General features: G+C 42.6%; 1 protein-coding gene across 3 annotated transcripts in view; it reads left to right on the top strand.

Moving 5' to 3' along the window:
• Window positions 1-16,442, top strand: part of SUFU (SUFU negative regulator of hedgehog signaling) — a 106,668-nt gene that overhangs the window by 32,748 nt on the left and 57,478 nt on the right. For all 3 annotated transcript variants that reach the window (XM_075935577.2, XM_075935576.2, XM_089780230.1), the window contains exon 3: window positions 439-575. In XM_075935577.2, coding sequence (XP_075791692.1) covers window positions 439-575 — 137 coding nt within the window. The remainder of the gene's footprint in view (window positions 1-438; window positions 576-16,442) is intronic.

Here is a 16,442-nt window from a genome sequence, read left to right as displayed (position 1 = left end):
ACTAATCAAATACTCAATGCAAAATGCATCAACTATTTGATTAGTCAGTTAGTCGATATTTAACATCCCTAGCCTTTATCTCCCCGTCTCTGCTAACGTGGCTTTTTCCACTTTTTTTCCTGTTGACCTGTCCCCAGTACAGAATGCTCCATGCCATATCCCAGAATACTGTTTAGATTTCTTTTGATGCCTGAATTATTAGTTTTATGCAGAAATTAGCTAGTTAACCTAATGATTCTGTTCCTTGTGGCTGCATGTAGATTCACACACAACTAGAGAAGCTCTGAACTCCTCATTCATCCTAAGAGGCAAAGAAAGGGCATAACATCTTGAAAACCAGTGCGCAGCATATCTGTCTACTGCTCACATCTACCTGATCCTTAGGTCCACTGTTGTTAAGGTGAATTATGTGACCCTTTTGCTTTTCCTTCCCTTCAGATTTACAGGAACAGATGGGCCGAGTGGTTTTGGATTCGAGTTGACGTTTCGACTAAAGAGAGAAACAGGGGAATCAGCGCCACCTACATGGCCGGCAGAGTTAATGCAAGGCTTAGCCCGATACGTCTTCCAGTCAGGTATGGAACATTAAATCATTGCTGCCTTGTTTTCTGTCACTCTAAATCTGACGGGTTACGTGCATGTCGAAGTGCTGGGTTTGAATCTTGTATGTGTTCATTTACATCTCTGCCATTTTAGTCTTGAGATCAGTCCTGTGTGAAAATGCTGTTACAATAAATGGGGTGTTTCACCAGCCTAACATACTGATTGGTAGATCTCTGCACTACTGTACGGGTGGTCAGTCGCTCTGCTGTAAGCTGCTTGGCGGTACAGAATGGTTAGGCCTGGATAGGAAAGGGATTACCTGTTAGTGATTCCTCTAGAGGAAAGAAGAAGGGAGAGAGAAGGTGGCAGGGGTGTTATGGTGGCAGGGGTTAAAGCTGAGGCAAATGGGAATCCCCAGGGCTCTGTTGGTAATAAAGGAGATTTTCTAGGAAATGCAGCTCCTCCATGTTGTACAATATAACTGAATTTTACATAAATGGTTGTTACAAGAAGAAGGGAGAAAAATTGTCCTCCTTGGCCTCTGAGGATAGGACAAGAAGCAATGGGCTTAAACTGCAGCGAGGGAGGTTTGGGTTGAACGTTAGAAAAAACTTCCTGCCTGTCAGGGTGGTTAAGCACTGGCATAAATTGCCTGGAGAGGTTGTGGGGTGTCCATCATTGGACCAGACTTCCGCAGACGTGTGTGTGCTGGGGATTCGGAGGGCACCGTGAATCAGGATTTCAGTGAGGAGGGGGGAAGGCTGCTAGGAATTCAGCCCCGGAGACTGGGGGCTTCACCACTGCGGCAGGGGCTGTGGCTGTGCTGACCACAGACTGATCAGATCAGCAGGGGGAATGGAAAATACGGGACAATTCCCCCCCTCCCTGGATGCCTGCAAGAGGGTATAAATAAGGGACTGCCCCATTAAAAAGGGGATTCTACCCCTGGGTGGGCTGTGAGCAGGTTTCAGGAGGTCTGACACAGTCAACAAGAGAGTAGGGCTGGACCCAGGGCCGAAAGCCCAAGGAACTTAGCTTTGCAGGCCCTCTGGCATGTGGCCCTCAGCAATTGCCTTGCTTGCTGCTGCCTATGCCGCAGCCTGAAATCCACTGGATATGACAAAAACACAGTAGCAGCACAGGGGGGCCACGGAGCTTTTATAGCATTGCTAAGGGAGCCTCCCAAAGCAAAGTTGAGAACCCCTGATCTGGCTAACTTAGTCCTCCCATGAGTGCAGAGGACTGGAATATATGGCCTACTGAGGTCCCTTCCAGTCCTGAGAGTCTGTGGGTCAGAAAATGGCCTGTTGGGCAGAGTATCAATTCACGTTGTATTTATACGCGCGGCCTGCGGAGTGATTGCGAATCCAGTGAATGCCTTTTTGACCCAGCTTTGGGGTTCTTCACAGTTCAAGTAGCTTCTTAATCTGTGATTCCCAAGCAGTTAAGCACACACAGTTTTGTAACTGTTTCTCTGCCAGTTAATAAATTGCTCAGTAATGTGAGATGACTGACTCTTAAATTGGAGGGGCCCTGAAAAAACACAGTCACTGTCGGCTCTGCTGCTCGCTAGTCCAGAACTTCCGCATCTCGTGGCCGTGCTCCCGTGGTCACGCTTTCAAATGCTGACTCAACAGAGCCATCTACCCACAAATCACTTGTAATCTTAAGCATGTCACTTGCTGCAGGGAGGAATGAAGACATCTTGCCTAAATCTGGCTTTTGAAGAGGTGTGCAGGTCCAGTTTTACTGTTGCATCATTGAAATTTGGGTCCAAATCTTAGTTGAGATTTTTTTCCCTGGTCCCTCACAATTAAAGTTGTTTTATTCCATGTGATTCCCATAAACTGTCCTAGATTCAGAGACTGGGTTAAAGTACAAGATTTCCCACCTAAATTTAATATACCCAACTTTTATTTAGTTTCCTAAAACATTTACTGTCAGTGGGAGCATTAATTAGATTTGCTTTTTTCATGCAAACATCTCAGACGTGCCTCTGACTTTGCAAATGCCTCAAATGTCTCACTTTATAGGTATTAATATTATTTGGTTCAAGATTTAAGGCCATTTCTGCAGCATTTGAAATCCCTAAAATTCTGTACAAGTTTGAATACAATGCTTAGTGGTGCAGTGTCTGACTTCCTTTCCACTTGGACAGTAAGTCATGTGACTTGTTCTCATCCTGTCCCCAGAACTTGCAGTTATGTGCACTGTAGTGTGTTCACCGGATTTTAAAAAAAAAAGTTAAGTGAACCATGTTAATAAAGAAGCAAACTTCTGACTCCCTTCCTGTTGCATTTTTTGGAGCAATCCAATTGTGGGAGTTTCCTGAACAACAAAACATTTTCCGTTTCTTTGCATTTCATGTGCGCAGCAGACAAATTGTGTATGTGTAATTGGTGGCGAGCTATTGAGAACAGATTCTCTACAAGAAGACTTCTCATGCTTTCCACAAAATACGTAGCTCCATCTTCCAGACCTGCAATAATAAAATCAGCTTTCAGTGTTCTCTGGAAAGAGCATTTATAATTCATAAGTTTCTATTTTTCAACTTTGCCATGAACTTCAGATATAACCGATCCATTAGCTTCAGTATTATCGTTTTATTGATTCAGGCTGATGCTGTCTTTATAGCCCTCATCACTTGTGTCCCAGACACGTTAAATGTTTTTAATAGACTGTGTTTGTTGACTTTTTTTTAAAGTGTGTAAATCAAGGATTCAGTTGCAAAGAAAACGCTCCCTCATGGCAGCAGCTAACTTTGCAATTGTGAGGCTGTTACTAAACATTAGAGAGGCCATTTCTTTCCCAAAATATAAGGAAGCTAGCAGATTTACCCATTGCTCGGATCCTTCACTCAATTAAGGTGTTTTGTTTTGTTTTTTAAATAAAAGGATAACATACCTGCTTTATATAAACGATTGTATTTTTCAAAAGTAGTGTTGTTTTATGAAGTTTATGTTGATTTCTGAGTTCTTTTAAAAGGGATTGTTAAAATTTGTCGATTACGTTTTTTAACAATTTTATTTAAATGGGAATTCCATTAAGTGTATTTTTTTCTTCATCCCTATAAACGCTTATTTGTGTTTTTTAACAAAAAAAAGGGCTATAGTCAATTTGGCTTCCAGTAAAACTATCTTCTAGTTTTCATACCTTAAACATTGATTTAGCTGTTCCAAACCAGAGCATTACTACAAATTTCTTCGTTTCATCTCTTTTCTGTAAGGTTTATTGAGAAACAATCCTATTTGAGGTTCACCCTATTTTTTGGGCTCATCTTGGTTCAGTAATGTCACTTTCAAAGACTGTACTTTATTTGGTAACTTTTGTCTCTTCTGTATGGTGTGATGAGAAGCAATCCCATTCCAGGCACATCCTGTTTTCCTGGCATAACCAAACCCTTCCATTGCATTACATTATAAGAGGAAGCTGCAAACCAAATTTGGTGTCCTAGATCTTACCACGTAGAGGAGTTTTGATCAAACAGACAAGTTCTTTAAAATATATACAGATTAAACCACCCTAGTCTGGCATCCTCGGTGCCAAACCAGAGAATTTGCTGAACCATGGAAGGCCAGTATTGTCTAGCAGCATTACTGACACTTCCACTGCTTGCTGGATTCTTAGAAGACACTTAGGGTTAAATAAGAGCTAAATGACCGCACAGAACCATGGTGGCTGTAAACAAACTTTATGGGACTGCAGGAAAGTTGGCCTCACCCAAATGTACATCCAGCTATCTAAAATCATGCTGGACCGCAGATATTGCCAGACTAGAGAGGTTCAACCTGTAGTAGATTATGCACTGCTGCAATGAGTAATCAAACTAGAGTTTATTTTGCTGCAAAGCTTGTTTGGCAAACTATCACTTGCTTTTCTTGGCTAAATAGCTGTCTCTGAATTACCTTACCATGGCTGGAAAACCTCAAACCCCATCTCTTTTAATCATAGACGTCAGTTAGTACACTGACAGACACATATGAAATGGATTTGGTATAGGGTGTTCTGCGTGGTGTATTTCTTATTGCTGCTAGTTTCCCCGGGCATTACTTGTGGTATGTTTATGCTCCCAACCCTTCCCCTCAGCTTATTCTCTTGCTTTGCTCAGCCCTTGACCACAAACTTGACACAACTCAGTATATTGCTCTGCTCCCCTCAGTCCCACCAGCAACCTCCTCTGTGGGACCCCGAGGCACTATCACAGCACAAATAATGACCACTGGCAGTTCAGAGCAGCTGTATCTTGTGTCCTTTAGCCTACTCCGGCCTCCTCTAATATGCTTGTGGGGGAGCAGGAAACTGACGCCAATCACTTTTTTCTGGTTAATGAGGATATTTTCTGCTTGTCTTGACCACTTGGCAAAGCTGAAATTGATATTTTTTCTTTGTCCTGCTTTTCTGACTTCCTGAGTCTTTGACAAAATTTTAATGCTGTACACTGAAGAGTAAAAACACAAATTTCAGAGTGGGTTCTTTCTCATTGAAACACGGTCTGCTCAAAGCACATTATGGCAAGAACAGCCTTTTCTTATAAGCTCAGTTGTTTTCTACTTGCTCATCCAGTTGTATGATGGATTTCAAGAAAGATGTGGAGAAACTGGAGAGGGTCCAGAGAAGAGCAACAAGAATGATGAAAGGTCTAGAGAACATGACCTATGAAGGAAGGCTGAAAGAATTAGGTTTGTTTAGTTTAGAAAAGAGAAGACTGAGGGGGGAAATGATAGCCGTTTTCAGGTATCCAAAAGGGTGTCGAAAGGAAGAGGGAGAAAACTTGTTCATCTTGGCCTCTGAGGATAGAACAAGAAGCAATGGGCTTAAACTGCAGCAAGGGAGGTTTAGGTTGGACATTAGGAAAAAGTTCCTAACTGTCAGGGCAGTCAAACACTGGAATAAATTGCCCAGGAAGGTTGTGGAATCTCCATCTCTGGAGATATTTAAGAGTAGGTGAGATAAATGTCTATCAGGGATGGTCTAGACAGAATTTGGTCCTGCCATGGGGGCAGGGGACTGGACTCGACGACCTCTTGAGGTCCCTTTCAGTCCTAGTATTCTATGATGTGGCCATCACATACTACCATGATCAGCATAGGGAGGACCTAAATATCAAAGCGGTAATACTTTTTCAACCTATGGAGGTTTTAATACAGGTTGAACCTCTCTAGTCCAGCAGTCTCTGGTCTGGTAACATCCATGGTCCAGCATGATTTTAGTTAGCTGGCTGTCCACTTGGGTGTGGCTAAGTTTCCTGAAGTCCCATAAACTTTGTTTACAGCCACCAGTCCTGGCTCTTGGCTCTGTGCTGTTATTTAGCTCTAACGTACCCCTAAATGTCTTCTCAGAGCTCAGTAAGCAGTGGAAGGTCACGATGCTAGACAATATCGACCTCCCATGGTTTGGCAAATTCTTTATTCAGCACCAGTCAGGTTCCAGGGGTGCTAGAGTAGAGAGGTTCAACTTCTTCTTACAAATGATCTTTAAAGCATTTGCTGAAGCAGAAGAGCTTGTGTAATGCTCTGCAGTACACTCTCTGAAGAAGTAGAGATGATAAAACTGGGCCAGTGTGTGCCTGAATCAGATCTGGGAATGAGCTTCAAACTTATAGGGCCAGCCAATGAATTAAGGCTCATCTGCACTAGATGGGTAGACATTTTAACTGGCCTGTGTGGAAAAAAATCACATTTCAGACACACACTAGGGAACTTTGCAACTCTGAGAGGGGTATCCGTGTTAGTCTGTAGCTTAAAAATACCACTAAAAACGAGTGGTCCTATAGCACCTTAGAGACTAACAAATATATATTGTCTGTGTAGCGAGCACAGGGCACAGCCCCCTAGTCTATATAAAATATATTTTTGTTAGCCTCTAAGGTGCTACAGGACCACTCATCTTCAAAAGTTTTTTTTACTAGGGAACCCATTAGAGTGCATGTGGGCTGGTTAATGCCCAGCAAACTAGGCTGCTGTAGACATTCATCCCTCTAGTGCGAACACTGCGTATAATCTCTCACTTTCTTTAAAAACTCCATTAGAGCTAAGATCTTACTTGTGAATACAAGCCAGTTTTTTATTGTTATAGGTGTGTTTTACTACATCCTGTATGGTGTGGGGCTGGGGGCATGAGATGGAATTGTATCGTACTGTTACTGAGTGGTTTTATATGAAGGACATAGTGAGCAAAATTCAACCAGCTACTGTTTAAAATCTCATTAACACATTACCCCGGATTCTAGAACATCTCTCACATGCGGCACGGCACCTGTGCTGATCTTGCCCAAGTCTCGTTCTGTTTTGTGATGAACACTTTTAAGCACACGTGTCACATTTCTCTGTTTCTTTTCCTTTCTCTGAATTGCTGCTTTACTTTAGACCATCAGTGTTCTGCACTGAATTTTAGAATTCTTCAAGCCTTGGCTTTTCAGTTCACTGTAACAAACACTTGATGCTTTGTGCTTTTGATTAAATAGCACTGGCTCACCCGCTTCGACAAGCCCAAGTCTGCAAATCTCAGTTCTATTTGTGGCTTTATCTGTTCTTGATTTTTATCACTGTTTGGCCATGACCACAAATTCCAGCTCTGTTATTTTATGGGAGATTTTTTTTGTTGTTTTTTTTAAAATCCTAGAAACCTTGAAAATGAAACTTTTCACTATTCAGTGACCTTAACTTGTCATGGTTCATGGCTACATTGGGAATATCTCATGGTAGAAAAGATTTATGCCTCAGTTCAAACTAGGGAAAGATGTGTATGGGGAGGGGGAAACACTTGTCCAATGGAAAATCTGTTCTGGGGTTGTGGTTATCTCTATGATGCAGTAATAAAAGAGTTTACCAGTTTTGAAAGTGTTTGTTTTTTAAATGGAACTATGCATAATACCTTCCTTCTCAAGTCGCCTCTAATTGTTCTCAGTAATCTACCTAATTGCCATCCATGTGAAAATAGTGCTGTATTCGTGTAGCATAAAGATTAACCTATTGGTATCTGAGAATGGGTTTCATGTTTTTGACCTCTACTGATTAATCACACTTCCATTTCCTCTGTGATTTTCTACTTGGAAATTCTTAGAAAATTGATATCTGTAAATGACCGTTTTTAAAGTAATTATTTTAAATACTGAACACCAGTATTTAATACCTACCTAGTTTATTCATATGGCTAACAAAGTATGCCTCTTTATTGCAACAAAGAGCTTGTACAAACATATGCCCTTCAGGAGAGGCACTGTCTTTACTGTGTTTGTACAGCAGCTAGCATCATGCAGGCCTGGTTCGTGAATGGGTCTTATAGGCACAGTGGATAAGGCAAATGATGATAAAGGGAGACTTTGATTAAGCAGGGCAGGTTGTGCTTGTGTGCTAATGCTTCATTTGGATTTTGGTAGTTACTTGAGCTCGTGGAGGGAAGTTACTTTTATAAGTAGAACTCAAATCCCAAGTCTCTTAAATTATTGTTGTTGCTGAATTATTCTTTATTGATTCATTGATTCTCTTTTGATTTATTGTTCTACTTCTTAAAAGTTTAGTACATAGAATTGATTCTACCAGTACCAATCACAAGGAATTAGAGCTTCAGAAAACCCTTTTAGTATGTCTTGGCCCTCTTTCGTAGTGACCATGAGAATTCCATCCTTTTTGTGGTTTTTGTTAAAGATAAAGAAATATCTTAATCGGGTTCTCCTTTTCCAGAGTTACTGCAGGAAAGAATAGCACAGCTTTGCTTCAGGTGACACATGTTGCAACATGGGGAACTGATAGAGTTTCCAGGACACTTACCTGCCTTGCAGAAGTTTCTTCATACAAGCTGCTCCCCGAGTTACGAACAAGTTATGGACCAACACTTGGTTTGTCACTCAAAGTGTTCGTAGCTTGGATCCCATAGAGCTACATGGCGACCGCGCTGTTCGTAAGTGCGGATCACTGTTCGTAACTCGGATCCACATTTACGACTACTTTGGTCATAAGTGCGGATGGTCATAAGTGGAGGTGGTTATAACTCGGGGAGTGCCTGTATTTGCAAGGTAGAGAATTTTGCTTCTGTGCATGTAACTGATTTAGGGAATTATTGTTGTTATGTGGATCTGAATATAGTGACTAGTTAGGAATAGGATAAGGGTCATTTTTTTTTCAGAAGTGCAGCACTCCTACAATTCTGTTGAGAGACTCGATTAAGTAACTTGACCAAGGGTATACAATCCAAAACAGTCAGGTTTCATAAGGTTTTGGCTGCTAGAGTTCTATTTTAACCGCTAGACAGTTTCCCTCAAAGTCACTAGTATCTACAAGTCTATGCTCTGTCCAAATTACTAGGTTCGCATATGCATGTTTTCAAATACAGTACTCTGTTATCGAGGCACATTCTTCCGTAAAATGATGCTTCCCTGAATACAAATGAGATTTGTCTAGCTTTTATAAAATGTTGCATATTTCCTCCCAGTAGGATGAATAAAGCCAGAGCTGCCTAGCTAGTCATATTATTTTTCTGGCTATATGCTTTTTTTTACCCCAGACTCATTTATCATTTTTTTTTTACTGGTTGCTATGGCTGTCTAGGACTGGCCCAGGTTTCCCTGAGGTATTTCACAATTGTAGGTTAGAAGTGGAGGGGATTAGCTGTGTTTTAGCTCCGCAGAAAAATAAATCAGCTTATACATTTGCTTTACCAAACCAGTTATGCAGTTAACTTCATTGCACGTAAACACTGGAACGTCTGCACAAGTGACATTCTTCCGAATTTACTGAGGGCCTGTTGTTTGCCTTAGTTAAGAAGAGCTCAGCCACGTAAGTTGACTGCATGGCTCTGTCCTGCGAAGGGGTGTGGACATTTAAGCTAAAGTCACTGTTTCCATTGTAGCCAAACTTGGTCATAGCCAAAAGCTATCACTATCTAGGCACACGCACAGGAATTTGTTTGACTGTTTTCAAGAGGCATGTCACACCCCTACATAAACATGCACATGTGTTATATACATAGCAGTATGCTCAAATGTGCCCTGGAGCCATCTGTATGAATGTGTCCACAAGTATTTGGCTGTGTTAGGGAGATATGGAGAGAGCTACTTCTGTGCCCTGCTGTCTGGGGGGGGTGGGGGGGGGCAAGGACTTGTGTCCCTTCTTCCCAACACTGTCACTGATAGCTGTGTAATGGCCCATGTGAAATCATTCTTGTTGGGGAGAGATCACTTTAAAAAAAAAAAAACCAAACAAGCCAGCCCTGTGTTTTACATCGTGGCTGACAGTGGCAAGAGAGATGGCCAAACTCTGATTGTATGCAGATGGAATTACCTCTCACGCCCTGTGTACCAGAGAAGGCTTTCGGGGCTGTACATGGGAAAGCTTGTGCTATCCTTGCCAGCGATCCAGAACAGAGCATTGCTGCCTCCAGGATTGTGACTCAGACAGCTAACTGTAAAAAGACGAGATACAAATAGTTTGGCTCTATGTGGAATGATCCTAGGAGTCTAAATTTTGTAGGGAGGGATAGGCACACTCTCTTGAAATAGGCGATTCCAAGAGTTACACATACACACTTCTGCTAGGTCTCTGCGAAGCTTTTCTCTTAGTTTCCCCCTGGTGCAACTACTCACGGAACTCCAGGGATAGGAACGTTACTATAGACTTCCTGCTGGCATTTTAACCAGCCAGCTAATGGTGGTTGAAATGCAACAGCTTGGCTATGTTAATATTCCTACCAGCAGAGCTGGCCACTCAGTAGCAAGAGGAAGTCGAGAACAGGGAAAGCTTTAGGCTGATGGTTTGGGTCCTAACATTCAGTTCTCCATCTGTTTTAAACAGAGATCTGAGCTGGGGAGGGCTCTTTACACCTGTCTGCTTCTCTGATATAGTTACTCTAAGGCTCTCGTGAAAGCCTTATTAGTGCTGCGTTTAGTCTTCGATAGCAAACGCTTTTCTCTACTGCTTTGATGTGAATTTTCTGGGCAGAGTGCACTCAAGGGTTTTATTAAAGCCTGGCTCTTTTTTTTTTTTTTTTTTTTTCCTCTGTCTCCCTGTGCAACTGTGATTTTCTTGCTTTTTTTACTTGAAAATGGTCTGGTTGTCCATGAAGAAAAGGCAGAGCAGAAGATGCAATGCAAGTGACATTTGTCAGCTTGTCTTCCTAGTTTGAGGTCAAGTATCGGAGGGGTAGGTGTGGTAGTCTGTAAGACAGATTTATCTGGGGTTCTGGTCCACTTGGAACTGTGCACTTGGGTGCTGTGTCAGATCCATTTGACTGAACCTTCCCAGAGCTGATCTGATCTGAGTGTCTGTATTACTCAGTTGTGGGCTGTGACCACAACTCTGTGCCAGGGCTGGAGGAGACTGGTCTGGCTCAGCAGGACGGAGGGGCTCAGTGGTATTCCAACACATCAAGTAACAGTCACAAGGGGACTCTTTTGACCAAAACCATCACACCACTATGCAGCCCTCTACTAGATCTCCTTTCTCTGTGGCAGGGGTGGGGAACCTCAGGCCCGGGGTCCGGATGCAGCTCCCAGCTTGTCTGCATCCGGCCCCATGAGGTTCAGCACTGGGGGGCTTGTGCTGGTGCTCCAGCCCCCCCGGCCGGCCACCCACAGGACTGGAACACTTACAATCTACCAACCTGGGCCCTCTTAGGCTCTGATGTGCAAGGGGAAGGTGGGGAGTGTCTTTCTCCCTCTGTCAGAGGCTTCTCACTTGTGTGCAGCCCCCACCTGATTTTTCTGTGGGTTAGCGGCCCCCGACCCATAAAAGTTTCCCCATCCCTGCTCTATGGCATCAAATATAAGCTATGTGTCTTCCCTTTCATCTCCTATTAAGAGTTACTCTTGCCTCTGATCATCCCTTGATGCCAGCCTCCATCTTTCACTTGTTAACTTGCCAAATGGGTAACTTTGTGCTTTCTCGTATGCTCCTCCTTAAGTTTGGGAAGAGCACCCTGCACATCTGCAAAGTCCATGTAATTGTGCCCCTTAAATCGCTCCTTAAGACTTTGCTCTGCTATGACACCCTATAGTAATCTCAATAAGAGCTTACCTGCCCGTGCGCTGAAGCCGCTGCCTGTCATTTGTGTTCTGAGGTTGTAACCACGGAATTAATGAAAACTGCACTTGCCTGCTTTCTCTGAGGGTTTGTGGACATCGTTTAGGCCACTGAGGACAGACTCGAGAGGGACATGTTGTGATCAGGTTAATAGTGTTTACATATCAGCTAGATTAACTGGAAAAAATTAGCTCTCTCTGACATTCCTACTAGTGGTTTGCATTTTCTCTTATGCTTGCACCTTTGTTTATGGTCTCCCATTCCTGGTAAATTCAGGTTCTTATGCATGAGCCTAATGGTAGAACTTTGTGCAGAATTGTTTAAATCTGTTTTCATTTAATATTTATAATTGTATGGAAACCTCTTTATTGAATTGAATCATGAGCAAAATCCTAAATCAGCTTGATTACTCTTCAAGGGAGGCTCAAGAATGATTTCTTTCAATTTCCACTGTGATGAATCTTTAGCGTGTACCGTTTTAAAAACACAACTTACCAACAGTTAGGAAGTTTTATATTTCCAAAAGTTGAGACATTTTTCTGATAGGATTCGGTGTGAAGACAGTTGCACTCTGGTTTGACGGTAGAGTTTTTTTTTTTTTTAAATGGCTTATTTTTTTCCCCTGGAAGACTTCATGTATTTTGTGAAAACTTGAAATCACAAATATTTTGGTCAACAACAAAAATATTTATCTCTTTGGGGAAGGCTGCTGTGGTGCCTCATAGAAGTTATAGTTTGGGTGGGTCATGTTCATGCTCCCCTGTGCAGTTGCTAGTTGGAATATATCTCCCATGATGCACCATGGTCCCCCCCTTAGGAAGGAGAATTAGTATATAATGGGAGTGTCTTGCCATGGTGCACCATGGGAGATGTTATCCGAATTCTAGGCTGGGCTGATTTAGTCGGGGTTGGTCCTGCTCTGGGCAGGGGGCTGTACTCGATGATCTCTTGAGGTTTCTTCCAGCTCTAAGATTCTATGAATCTGGAGAGCCTGGCTCATGGTGGAGAGTAGGGCCATTTGGCAACCGAACTACATGTCCCATGATGCACCAGGGTAGCATTTCCAAACAAAAAAACTTTGGATATTATGTCAAAATATTTTACTTGAAAACCTAAGTGTTTTGTTAGCCAGCCTTGGTGGAGTCACTTACACTTCCTGTCTCGTGCTCAGCTTGTGTGTGTGCTTCTGTGGACCTGTGACAGCAGCAGCAAAGCTGAAAGTGAAGTCGGCTGAACTTGCTCCTGCTCCGCTTGGGGGCTCTCAGGTGTCCGTGTCAATAAGGGAACAGAACAACATCGCTTTATAGCTCTAAACGTTGGCTATTCTGGATCAGAAAAAGGGTGAATGTTCCTTTAGACCTAAGCTGCAGACATAACAGACTGATCCATGTGATATACAAAGAATCTATTTAAAAAACTCGCCAAAACACACAAATTTGAACAGTCTTACTCTTTAAGGGGATTCATGTGGGTTATCCTTTCTTCTTCTGCCCCAGCTGAGGTTGTTTACTCATTGAAACAACTTAATTCAGTGCATTAAAATAGTGACCTTGTAGGGATAACTAAAACATGTTCTCTTCTTTCCCCAGTGAGTGCAGATGAAAAATGCCTGTAGCTACACAGCTGGTCAGCGGGTGCTTGGTAAAGCGGTGTATAAAAAGCAACAGCATTACCACAGTATATTGCCTTGTTAACTGTACAATGCACAGCTGTTTTCTGCAGACTCACCTGTGGGAAGTCCTATGGATGTGCTAGTGTACTGCAAGACATCTAGCTAAACACGTGTGACTGGCCCTGTCTGAGACAGTAATCTCCCCAGGCATTCAGGAATGGATTTGAAAGTAGCCATCCTGCTACAAAAGTATTTCAAAACCCAGTTACAAAGGGAGACAGCTGAACTGGAATTCATTTGCAAATTCAACCCCATCAGTTTAGGACTAAATAAGGCTCTCAACTGGTTAACTCACGACAAAGGCAGTTTCCCCTCTCTGGATATTCACATCTCCACACCAAATGCTGTGAATGACCCACTTCCACCCTGACTCAATTAGCCTCATTAACACAAGCAACTTCTCCCTTGTATCTCCCCTTGCTTCTGTCACTGCCGTGCCAATTCATCTGATGAAGTGGGTTTTACCCACAAAAGCTTGTGCCCAAATAAATCTGTTAATCTGAGATGCCACAGGACTTTGCATTGTTTTTGCAGATACAGACTAACATGGCTACTATCACTCTGAGACTTTGTGCCTGAGTACAGTGAGCCAAGCACTGTCTCAGTCGGAGACTAAATTCACTCTCCTGTTAACTGCTATCTCACCAGACTGTGTTCTTCCTGCCCATGGAAAGGAGAGAGGGGCAATGCTGCTGCCAGCCCCTTTGTATTAATTATTGTAAGGAGAGGTATGTGGAAAGAGTATTCCCATGGCTAGATGGTAAACAGCAAAGGACAGCAGGTCTGAATGGAGCAGGCCAACTCAGAGTAACACCTGCAGGAGTAAGGTTCAGTGGCTTTTGAGGTTGGGGTAGAAAGAGCTGTGGAGAAAGGAGGTAGGTGTGGGGACTAGGGCAGGCGGTGAAGGAGGGTTAGTGGGGATTCATATAAAGCCCTCTGGCAGTTGTATCAGCAGAGATGTGAAGGTTTCGGTGGATTTGCGGCACTATCGCGCTGTATCAGTGATAGTCAGTGTAGACCACAGCTTCAGCTGTCTCGGTTCTTCTCTGACCCTAAATCCAGTAGGCACGTTGCAGTGCTTCGCTCACCAGACGTTGAGTGTTCCATTTCTGGCTTCCAGCATAGCCACAGGTTTTGTGCCTGACTGTCACGCTTGCGCTGAGGCCTTACGCAAACCATTACCTTTCTCACTGTTTCAGTTTCCTCATATGTAAAATGGGGTCATGCGCTCGTCCCTCAAATGGGTGTGGTGAGGATCAGTCCATAAATAAGAGGTTCTTTGCGGCTACAGCGATGGAGTTTGGAGGTGCCCCCAGATGGCGCATGCATGGGAAGGAGGAAGAGAACACGAGCCGAAGCTGAACGAAGAAGGAAAAATGACACCAGCAAAGACATTGGGATGCAGAACACAGAAATGATCTGAAAGGCAGGAGAGAGGGTCAAGACGTTACAGAAGCAGAGACAATTACTTTTAATATATTTAAGACATAATTAAAATTCTACAATAAAATTGATGGGAATGCTAGAAAGTATTAGCTGCCCTCTTATCACTGTTATTCCAGGTGTACGTAAGGCGCTAGAAAAAGTAGCATCTTGGTTGTCCAGTATCTATAGTGGAAGCTATTTAGTATCTAAGATGGAAGGTAATGCGAATCAGTCTTGATCGCTTTCCCATGTTACCCAATCCTGCTATGAGTAGGATTGAATGACCATTTTTAATGCTGGGGGAAAGCCAGAATCATCTTTCCGCTGGTGGAGCAGTACAGGCCCCGCCCCTTGCCCCCTGAGCCTGCTGTCATGGACGATCAGAGAGGTCTTTATAATCTTTAACTTGTATGAATTGGTGAGACTCTACTGAAAGGCTCATTAAACATAGCTTGGATGTAAAAACGAATGGGACTTTTGAAGTCCTTAAGCATGAGCGGTGCAATAAAGAACTTTCTTTTAGTTGGCCAGCAGGTTGAAAATACAAGATCAGTCCCTGTTCTGTCCTTACGAACTCCGTTTTCAAACCACAAAGGCACAGCAGTGCTTAGGGGAGTGCTGATCTGTTTTTTCAGACATTTTTCTTAGAGAACCTTCTGTCTAGGCCTCCTTGTTCCTAAGAGCCCAATTTGGATCCCTGCAGTGGAGGCATTGTTTAATTGTGCTCCTGGGATTTAATTCTTCCCAAAGCATCTCGTCTACGTTTCATGTCTTGGGCGGGCAGCACACTGTGACGTATCCTGCAATTTTGTACCACGTTAGAGTCCCTAGGCTATGGCAGTTCCCTGCTGTTTCCATTTTCCAGACAGAAGGTGAGTGCAAAACCGAACTGTGGAAGAGAAACACTGGCAGGAGAGCGCCAGTTATTTTCTACATAACACACATGCATCGTGGGCTTTAAATTCTATTAATTCCTTGTGTGAGCTGTTTCCAAAATACATTCTTCTCATGCTGAAAATTGAATTTATAGACCAGTGCTGCCAGCAAACCCAGCAGATTATATCATTGTTGCTTTCTCTTGTCAGCCCCTCTGTTAAATTTTGTGTAGATCAGACAGCCTGGCATACATTATACCAACAATAAGGTTAATTTATTTCATCATCCCTCCATTATTTTTAATTTAGTAAAGGCTATGAGATAGACATGAAAGAGATTTTATTCATTATACTACAGTTTTATGTACCTTTGAGTAACAATTTGCTAGGACACTGTTTGCTGGAGTGTTTTTAGACTTAATTTTAAGTATCTAGTTCATATATCAGCTGTGGTCATAAGATGATCCTTAATTATTAGTGAACATGCTTGGAAGTACAGTGAGGGTTTTTTTTAATTATGGCTAACATTGCAGGGTTGTGCTCTTCATCTGCACTTAATACTTCACAATTGCTGGTAGCTGTTCAAAACTGCAAATGGCTTCTGAAAATCCACAATAAATCTAACCTATATATGATCTGCCACATTTTAAAAAACCAAACCAAACCAAGCTGGATATTAAAACCATACTGAAGAAAACCTATTTACATTGAGATAAATTACACATACTGTGTGGTGATGGGAGCAATGTGAAAAATGCCTTTATTTCTGTAACTATATGATAAACTGCATTTAATTTAAAGTTTTGGCTACATCACATGCATTCTGCTTTCTAATGCATCAGGGATCCTTCTAAAATTCCACAATGTCTTAGCCTCACGCTACGTAAAATATTACCACAATACTTCCTTCTC

The sequence above is a fragment of the Pelodiscus sinensis genome, chromosome 8, assembly GCF_052426305.1.
Source record: "Pelodiscus sinensis isolate ZL-2025 chromosome 8, ASM5242630v1, whole genome shotgun sequence".
Classification (NCBI taxonomy): domain Eukaryota; kingdom Metazoa; phylum Chordata; order Testudines; family Trionychidae; genus Pelodiscus; species Pelodiscus sinensis.
This window is presented reverse-complemented; position numbering and strand designations above follow the sequence as displayed.